This window comes from Perca flavescens, chromosome 11, assembly GCF_004354835.1.
Source record: "Perca flavescens isolate YP-PL-M2 chromosome 11, PFLA_1.0, whole genome shotgun sequence".
NCBI classification, from domain to species: Eukaryota; Metazoa; Chordata; class Actinopteri; order Perciformes; family Percidae; genus Perca; species Perca flavescens.
Genome location: NC_041341.1, coordinates 4,597,358 through 4,607,985, shown reverse-complemented (window position 1 = coordinate 4,607,985; position 10,628 = coordinate 4,597,358). Strand labels below are relative to the sequence as shown.

The window sequence follows — 10,628 nt, the reverse complement described above, 5'->3', positions numbered from 1 at the left end:
TAACGTTAGTTTAGCTAACAGCTAATTCAGCTAACCGCTAGCTGAGACAGCATGCAAACTTTTAAAAGACCCTCAAAATAAAACTTCAAAACAAACGTTAACATATATAACAGCTGTTACGTCAGTTCTGCTTTACTTGTGCTCATTTAAAATACAATCACTCAATACTTGTCTTTATTGTTACTGTAAAGTCTTAATTTTGCTGTAGCCTGCTTTTCCCATTTTGTTTGACTTAACGTTATTTTAGACTGAATCTAGCTGTCCGTTCTGCCTGCACGATCCGTTCTGCGCATGCGTTATTTGTCGGCTAGCGGTTAGCCGAATTAGCTGTTAGCTTGTGTGGAGGCTAGCGTGGAACAGATCGGGCAGGTCGTAAAACGGTATTATCATCTGCGCATGCGTGAACATCTTGCGCATGCGCAGAACGGATTGTGCAGGTGGAACGGATCGGGTACTGACACACACATTGGATGTGGGAAAAACCCATAACTGGATGACAATTAATGCAGCCCAAGTCAGTTCACATGAGACATAAAAGATAATATTAAACAAGTTACACCTTTAAACAGTAAAATAGGAAAATAATAAATTGCATCTTTTTTGTTTCTTTAAGTTTTCCCACACCACACATTTTAATGATAATTTATCATTTAATACAACCCCTCTACAACATGATTTCAGACATGTAGAAATGTGTTAGGCTTAGAATGAAGAACTGCTCTAAACTTCGTCGAACACTTTACTTTAAAAAAATAATGGAAGACATTTAAAAGTGTGCAGGGGTTGGTCTAAATGGGGCTGGATAGGGCAAACCCCAGCGGTGGAAGAAGTATTCAGATCCTCTACTGAAGTAAAAGTACTCATACAACACTGTAAAAATGCTCTGTTACAGTCAAAGTCCTGCAGGTAAAATGTTACTTCAGTAAAAGTCTGTAAGTACCATCAGGGAAATCTACTTAAAGTATTAAAAGTAAATAACTCTACTCCCATTTTAGAAAGTCTAAAGGATCCAACCAGTTATGTGTTTAATGGTCTAATCCAGGGATCTTCAACAGTGGGTACATGACCCCTAGGTAGTCTTCAGAGTCAATGCAGGGGGTCCTCCAAATTATGGTTACATTTTTTTTAAAGTTATTTTTTTCAAAAATTAGAAATGTCCTAAAAAAATCCAACATGTTATTAGCAAACTACCCTATAGGTAAGATAGTCACTAAGACCATCCACATATCAAGTTCATCCTAAGGAGTTACATTAAAACATGACTTATAAAATCCTTACAACAACTATTTTAATAACATAGTATTCTTTCCAAAGCGGTATGTATATAAAGGCTTTAGAGCACCCCACACGTTATTGTAGGCCCAGTTTAATATTCAATATTTTATACAATATACTGTATGTAGTAGGGGGTCTCTCTTCCAGTTAAGGGGTCCTTGGCTAAAAGAAAAGTTGAAGACCCCTGGTCTAATCATTTCAGCTGACTTGTAGCCATTATATTGTTGGCTAGTTTACTTTAGAATAAAACATCAGATTTTATAAACTACATATATTTTGTTTGCAGAAATTTGGGTAAAGTAACTAGTAACTAAAGTAACTAGTAACTAAAGCTGTAACAGATGAATGTAGTGGAGTAACTAAAGTAACTAGTAACTAAAGCTGGAACAGATGAATGTAGTGGAGTAACTAAAGTAACTAGTAACTAAAGCTGGAACAGATGAATGTAGTGGAGTAACTAAAGTAACTAGTAACTAAAGCTGGAACAGATGAATGTAGTGGAGTAAAAAGTAACTAGTAACTAAAGCTGGAACAGATGAATGTAGTGGAGTAAAAAGTACAATATTTCTCTCTGAAATGTAGCGGAGTAGAAGTAGAAAGTGGCATGAAAAGAAAAGACTCAAGTAAAGTACAAGTACCTCAACATTTGGATTTAAGTACAGTACTGGAGTAAATGTACTTAGTTACATTGCAACGCTGAACATCTGACCCTGTGTAGTCTCACTTTACTTCTGTTTTAATTTCTTACTGTAGCTCTGTTACTTTATGTGACTTTACACATTTATTTATTTGCTCTTTTCTTACTTTTTTACCTTGAGTTTGACTGTGAGCAATAAACATCTATCTTCCTACCTTTATTGTGCAAGTTGATATTGCAATGACAATTAAAAAAACGATATATTGTGCAACCGCAAAATATGCAAAACAACCTCAGACACAAAACGACCCAAATAGGGCTGGACAATGTGAGGAAAATACAGTATACAATAACAATCTAACTTGTGATAAATAAACAATAACTAAAGTGTTCTCAGTTCTGCTGCTTTCAGTATTCTGGTTAACTAAAACAAACTGCTTGTTAAGTTTAAAACAAATGAAAGGAAATCATTTCCAACTTTCTTTTATTAAACAAATTGAACATTGAATGGAAAAGGCAGCGCTAAAAAAAGAACAGTTAATTTTTAAAGTCCAGTTTTCTGCTGATATTGTCTTTCAACTAACACAAAAAATCTTGGAGTGTCTTTCACGATGCGTTTACTTCACCAGTTGATATAGCGATGACGATCAAAAAAACGATTCATTGTGCAGCCGTATTACTACCAATAACAATAAATAAAAGAAAGCCAGCTGTATCATAAAGGACCCATCCCACCCTGGACAATGCTCTCACCCCTCCACTCCGAGAGAAGGTGCAGAGCAACACAATATTTAACAAAACGGCTGAAAAACAGCTCCCCCCCCCAAACAGCTACAGGCACTGCCCACCCCCGCCCCCCACTGCCAAAGACTGAAAGAACTAGAATAACTGTTTTTCTGTTTTATGCTGCTAACTTACATTAACCAATGTTTTAAATGTTTTTAAACATGTGTTTTACTATTTGAGATAACCGTGTGTATATTTATATTAATGTTTAATAATGTTAATATGTATGTATGCATATTCATGTTTAACATGTTTAATATGTTTGTTTGTTTATGTATGCACCTTTCACCAAGGCAAATTCCACATGAGCTTACTTATTGTGACAATAAAACCTTTTCCGATTCTGATATTTTGCCTTTATTCATATTTGTTCTAGTTGCCTTTGTCTGTGTTCTGTTTACTTAACTTAGTTCTATTTATAACATTTTTGGCTACTGCAGATTGTGTTTAATGACCTGCGAGCTGCACCTCAAAATGTTAAGCTTCTTCTAAATGCAGATAGACTAAATATTTTATTTACAAATGCTAGAAATTTTGACACTATTAATCCTTGTATAGCCACACTTAACAGCTCTAGTATTGAAATGGTCTCTGAGTATAAGTACCTTGGTATATGGATTGATTAAAGATTTTCTTTTACATGTCATTGATAATTGTGTCTGCAAGCTGCGCCAGAAGGTTGGCTTTTTGTACAGAAATCCTGCTTCCCAATATGTTGCAGGAAAAGAAATGTGGAAGCTCCTCTTTTGCCTGTTTTTGATTATGGAGATGTGATTTATAGGCACGCTGCGTCCTCAATGTTTAAACCCCTAGATTAGGTCTACCATTCTGCCTTTAGATTTTTTACAGGACGGACTGAGCAAGACTGCTTTCCCCTTTGCTGCTCTGCTGCATTGGTCTCTCCCCCATCTATAACCTAATTTAAGGCTTTGATAAATGACTTCTGTGAATCTTCTTGTGTCTGCTAAACCTGTTTGTTTAAAGTTTTTATCTGTTGTAATTTCAAATGGTATTTTCTATTTGCTGAAATGCATGCTGTGCACTTGGCCCCATTGAACATGAGGGTCTCCCTCAAGGGGCCCTGAGTTTTAAATAAAGGTTGGAAATGAAATGAATTTGATAAATGTACAAAGCCGCTTTCCATTTGAGTTTGTTGACAGATACATAACAGCCTTAGAGAGCTTTTGTATTTACTTTTTTTTACTCGTTATGTGATTCAAAATATAGCAAAGTACAGCACTTCAAACAAAACAAACTGAAGTAAAAGTAAAATTACAGATTTAAAAATGACTTGAACAAGGAAAACACGTAAAAAAAACAAAAAGTAAGTAATTAAACGTGATTAATTGTAATTTGTTACTTTCCACCTCTGCGAGCAACACATGCGATCAGCGCTCTGTCCGGCAGGTCAGCAGCCTCGTCACGTGACCGAACACCTCCTTCATCTTCAGCCCGTAGATGACCGGGTTCAGCACCGTCGGAACCACCACCAACACCACAGAGGCGGCGAGCGAGGCGGCGAGCGAGGCGGCAGGGTCGCTGCGCGCCTGCAGCTGGCGATGCAGCATCTCGAAGGCGGTGCTGATGGAGTAGCTGAGGAAGACCAGCAGGTGCGGCAGGCACGTGTGCAGCGCCTTGCTGCTGAAGCTGCGCGAGCTCTGCAGACAGATGGCGAGGATCCTGCCGTAGGAGAAGAGCACGAAGGCGGTAGGCAGGAAGACGGTGGCCGTGGTGCATATAAGCCCGTATACTTCGCTGAGCTGCGCTGCACCACCGCCGCAGCTCAGGCTGACGAAGCTGTAGATGTCGCAGTAGAGCCTGCTGAGCTGCGTGCTGCAGAGTGGTAAGCGGCTGGCGAGCAGCACCCCGCCGCCCACCAGAGTGGCCGGGAGCAGCCAGCAGAGCAGCAGCAGCACCGCTACAGCGGCAGGCGATACCAGCGCGGCGTAGCGCAGCGGGCGGCAGATGGACAGGTAGCGGTCCAAGGCCATGGCGGACAGCAGCATGAAGCTGGAGCCCTGACACAGGCACGCGGAGCGGGACACGTGCACAGAGCCGCCGCCTGCCAGCAGGTCAGACCGAGGTTTGGGATAAACCATTGCGCTGGCTGCGAGAGAGTTCAGCAGAACCGCCGCCACAAAGCAGAACATCGGCCGCCGCAGACTCCGCTGCGAACAGATGATGTAAACCACCAGCGAGTCGGCAGACAACACGAAGAGATAGACCGAGAGAAACACGAAAAAGAAGAACAGACTGTGGTTGGACAGCGGGGCAAGACCGACCAGCGTCAGCGACGTGACAGAAGTCGCGTTGATTAACTCTGCTGATGTCATCAGGAGACGGAAGAAAAAACAACAACTAAAAAACACTTCAGATCAACAAGTTAATAAGACTTTAAATATCATTAAATCTGTGAATTCACATGTTCAAACAATAACAATTATTTAAAGAACATTAATATAAAAAACATTAATTCAAAAAACGTTCACATAAACAATACAACAATTCAGCTCAAATGAACATTAGACTCAAATGAACAACATTAGGCTCATATATAACATTAGACTCATATAACATTAAACTCATATATAACATTAGGCTCATACATAACATTAGACTCATATGAACAACATTAGGCTCATATATAACACAAGACTCATATAAACATTAGGCTCATATATAACATTAGACTCATATATAACATTAGACTCATATAACAACATTAGACTCATATGAACAACATTAGGCTCATATATAACATTAGACTCATATTAACAACATTAGACTCATATGAACAACATTAGGCTCATATATAACACAAGACTCATATAAACATTAGATTCATATATAACATTAGACTCATATTAACAACATTAGACTCATATATAGCATTAGACTCACATAAACATTAGGCTCATATACACTACATTAAGCTCACTTAAACATTAGGGTAACATAAACAACAGACTCATATATAACATTAGACTCATATATAACATTAGGGTAACATAAACAACATTAGGCTCATATATAACATTAGGCTCATATATAACATTAGGCTCATATATAACATTAGGCTCACTTAAACATTAGGGTAACATAAACAACATTAGGCTCATATAAACAACATTAGACTCATATATAACAGGCTCACTTAAACATTAGGGTAACATAAACATTAGACTGACATTAACATTACCATTTAGAAAAGGAAAGGGACAGAAACAGAGGAGCAGTGAACACTGAACGAAGGTCTGAAGAGAGACAGATGTGAAAACAGCTGCATTTATCCCTCGGACCTTCAGACCTTGGGCCTCTGTGGAGCTCATTAAACAACAACAAGAAGAAGAACTTAACTTAACAGTCACAGGACACATTACACCAACACACACCCATCCACTCATCATAATAACGATGATGTCGTTTAGGGATTTCAAAAACTAAACTGGATAGATGACTAGACATAATGGTTGTAAGGTATCGATTCAATGATCCACAACTTAAAATTATCGATGCAAAGTATACAGTAAAGGTTGTTTTATAAATTGTATGATAGAATTTGTGCTCATTTAAAAATAGTGTGTAATAAAGGGATGAAGGACTTTAAAACGGTTCAGTTTTCCTTTTTTTTATACTGGAGATTTCCTCGTTTCTCTGTCCGAAAACGATGCCACGCTGTACTTCCTCTGTCCCGCTCCAACTCAAGCCTAATTTGAAGTAACTCGGGTCATATCTTCTTAGGCCTCCTGCACACTGGCTGCGTGGCATGAGCGTGGCTTTTCTGTAGCGTGTCAGCTGCGTGGTGTTTTCTATGTCTTTACACACCAGAAAGGTGTCTCACGCGGCGCTGCTGCTGCTGCTGCTGCTGCTGCTGCTAGCCTTGTCTGTACACATGGATGTTTCCCATAAACATAAATGGGCCCGGACCAATCAGGGGCCCGCATCACTGGAAGATATTGATTGACAGCCAGTGCCCCCTATCACATTTTCATTACTTGCGACAATCCCAGCAGTCCCAGGTGCAGCCACTGACCAAGCGGGAGTGAGAACAGGTGAAATTAATTTCCTTGTTACTGTTATGAAGACGAGACGTGTGTAACTCGAACGTCTCACATTTACCAACAAAACGTAAAGCGAAAGACAAAACATTTCAGACGTCCTGCCAACCTGTATACATTTTAACATCAATGTACGCTGTAACGTTTTTTCACTATATAGTCACTGAAGCGGCTGCTGTTTCAGTACTGTCGGCTCTCTGCAGCAGGTGGGGCTGCTGCTCCATTACTGATGCGCACACGCACACACACAATCACACACGTGGATGCAGGAAAAAACGCAGATGAGACGACACAATGACCTAAATTGAGGACAGCTACGCTCGTTATTGTAAGTGCAATGATAAGTCAAAGTCCAATAAGTACCGTATGAATGTGTGTGTGTGTGTGTGTGTGTGTGTGTGTGTGTGTATATGTGTGTGGCCAGGATAGGAAATTAACTAACAATGTAAAGATCAACAAGCCACTGACAGTGACATATATGTTCATATTTGATTCATTCAATAAATTATACATTTTTGTCTTAAATCCACCAGCCGTTTTCTTTTTATTTTTAAAGAACTATACAAAATAAATTGCAATTTTTTTTAACTTTCACTGTTTTCTGCAACTTCATTGCAACAAACAAACAAAAGACTGCAACTTTTATCGCAATTTTTTACAAAAGCTCCCATGAAATCAAGCATTTTGGGCCACAACAATCTCAAAAAAAGGGTGCAAAATCCTGGAGGGTCTTCCCTTGTGTGCTTTTTCATGTGTTATGGTGTGCATTCACCAGTGTTTTTTTGTTGTGGTGGTGCGCATAGGCTACTCCTGATTTTGTCAGTCATCTCATCTCTTATATGCGGTGTCTCTATGAACCTATCCTGTCCTATTCATGGTAGCCTACTCGTGGACATTGCGCCGTCATCACATGCTATAATAGGGGGGACCGCCTTGATAAGCCTGCATAGGAGCCCGGTGTTGGCTTTTACTTTTGGCTCGTTGAGTTTCCAAATGACAAGAGTTCCACACCTTCCTCCATTCGTTGCCCTGTTTAACATTCTCCACATTTCCGAGTGAAATGCAGAGTGAACCACTTTTTTAAATATATGATATGCCCACATCTTTAAGTTTATCCACATTAATTTTTTACCGATACGTTAACAAAGGCCTTGTGGTGCTCAGGATGATGTCAATTAACTGATACCCTTTATTGTTTTTGCAGTCTGAGCCTTTATTTGAGAGCTCGCTCTCAGTGTCTCTGAATAGCTGCAGTGTGCCACAGGTGACATATTAACAACAGGTGCTCTGGTTGTTAACTGATTACAGATCAAAGAGATCTCATCACAGACTTCAAAGGATGTTTACAAACACGATCACAGGTCATTAGTAGCCATGACAACCCTTTCACAGTCTACTTCAATACTACAGGCATTATTATGAACATTAGTCTATATCCACTTCGTCTGTCTCCCTCCTTATCTGTCTGTCTCACTCCCTCCCTCCCTCCCTCCTTCTCCGTCTCCCTCCCTTCTCTGTCTTTGTCTCCCTCCTCCTCCCTCCTTCTCCTCTCTGTCTCCCTCCCTACTTCTCTGTCTCCCTCCCTCTGTCTGTCTCCCTCCCTCCTTCTGTCTCCCTCCCTCCCTTCCTCTCTCTCACTCCCTCCCTCCTTCTGTCTCTCTCTATCTCCCTCCCTCTCTCCACAAAGGGCTTGTGGTGCCCAGGATGACGTCATTTGACTGTCTGTCTCCCTCCTTATCTGTCTGTTTCTCCCTCCCTCCTTCTCTGTCTCCCTCCCTTCTCTCTTTGTCTCCCTCCTTCTCCCTCCTTCTCCTCTCTTTGTCTCCCTCCCTACTTCTCTGTCTCCCTCCCTCCCTCCCTCTGTCTCCCTCCCTCCTTCTGTCTCCCTCCCTACCTCCCTCGTTCTTTGTCTCTGTCTCCATCCCTCTCTCCGTCTCTTTCTCTATCCCTCCCTCTCTCCCTCTTTCTTTCTCTTTTCTCTGTCTCTCCCTCCCTCCCCCTCCCTCTTTCTATCCTTCTCTGTTTCTGTCTCTGTCTCCTTCCCTCCTTCTCTGTCCCCCTCCTTCCTTCTCTATCTTCCTCCCTCCTTCTCTGTCTCTGTCTCCCTCCCTCTCTGTCTCTCTCCCTCACTCCTTCTCACTCTCTCTCTATCACTCCTTCTCTCTCTCCCTCCCTCCCTTCCTCTCTCTCAATCCCTCCCTCCTTCTTTCTCTCTCTAGCTCCCTCCTTCTCTCCACAAAGGCATTGTGGTGCTGAGGAGGACGTCATTTGACTGATAGCAGTTATCATTTTGGCAGTCTGAGCCTTTATTTGAGATCTTGCTGTCAGTGTCTCTGAATAGCTGCAGTGTGGCACAGGTGACATAATAACAGCAGGTGTGGTAATGACAGATCAAAGAAAGGCTTTATTAGAGCTGAAGGAGCACCTACCATCTATTGAGTGTCATAGCATAGTGGTAATGACACATACCTTTGACGTGGGAGACCTGGGTTTGAATCCCACTGTGATACATCAATCGTGTCCCTGAGCAAGACAGTTATCAACTAGTAGAAATTTCCTCTTCTACAGCCCCATTCTTTTCACCTAATATATTTCACATCTCATCTCAGCTAGATTGATGCTTTTTCATTCTATGCAGTGTATATGTCTGATAATAATACAAAGCATTTCTTTTAGCCTTTTCAGGAAATTCATTTCAACTTTCATCTTTGACAGTATTACAGTTCAGCTTCAAGCTTTTCTAACAATGTATTTTAGCTCTTCACTTAGATAATGCAGTTTAGCTTCCAACTCTGACAATTTTACAGATGTTTCAGCAGTGCAGTGCAATGCATTTGAGCTTTAAGATTTTTCATACAATTTGTTTCATATTTCTGCATTTGTGAGTCATTATCAGTTAGAAAATATACTCAGACCTCACAATGTTCTTTTGTCATTATTCAACTTATAAAGCCAACAGTTCAGTTTAGCATAATCTTTTAACTTTTTAATGAAATTCATGCTTATTAAACCGATTTCCACTTTTTCAACTATTCTCACTTCAACTTCTTCTTCAGCATTCCCACGCATTTTCAGCAGGAAATGCATTTTCTAGTTATCAGGTTGCAGGGCCACCGCAGCAGACTTGCTGTGTGTGAGCCAGACTGAGCGAATCACGGACATAGCTAAGTATTCGAGTGGCAGGGGGCTAAGAATACATTTAAAATTAAAAATTGAATTGTTCACTTTTGGTAAATGTATTGTTTAGTTCCCTGTTTTGAGAAGATTGTGGACATAGTGGCAGTTTGTTATTACAAGTACAATTTTTGGATCACCAAAGCCCCCCTGTCCGAGCCCGACACATCTCATTTTTTTCTCATACTAATGACACATGTTCATTTGTTTGTGTGGAAATCTTTTATTTAGCAGCTGTAGGAAGGCATTCAGAAACTCAGTGTTTGATGGAGTAAATGACCATTTACTTTTGGCCTGTATATAGTGGGCATCATCAGACACACAAACAGTTAGGTCCCATGAGATTTAATTTGTCTCTCTATGAACAATGTTTTGCAGCCCATTAGTGGCTCCTAAAGGCGAGATGCTGAACCCCTCTGGACAAACAAGCATCAGCATGAACCCATCAACATATGATGCAATCATTACTGAACAGTGATGCTTTTTCAGTTGATATTGTGTCTGACATGAGTACAATAATTTTTTTATCTTTAATTATGAAAAGGGATTCAATTAGAATGTGTAATGTGAGAGGGGTTGCTGCCAGTCACAAATCCACAGAGAACAATCTCCCGACTCTGCAACTCTTCTCAGCTCTAGAGAGTGTTTCTAACTCACTGTTTTTTCACTCTCACATTTCATCAGCATCCTTTTCAGGA

General features: G+C 40.4%; 1 protein-coding gene across 1 annotated transcript; it reads right to left on the bottom strand.

The window, feature by feature from the left end:
• Positions 1–4,086: 4,086 nt before the first annotated feature.
• LOC114564291 (olfactory receptor 10J5-like) lies at positions 4,087–5,031 on the bottom strand. Its single transcript, XM_028591548.1, has one exon. It carries the CDS (start codon positions 5,029–5,031, stop codon positions 4,087–4,089), a length of 945 nt encoding a protein of 314 aa, XP_028447349.1.
• Positions 5,032–10,628: the final 5,597 nt, after the last annotated feature.

What these genes read in the sequence shown, in the direction of transcription:
- LOC114564291 (XM_028591548.1), bottom strand. Translation starts at nt 5,031, where the DNA reads ATGACATCAGCAGAGTTAATCAACGCGACTTCTGTCACGTCGCTGACG.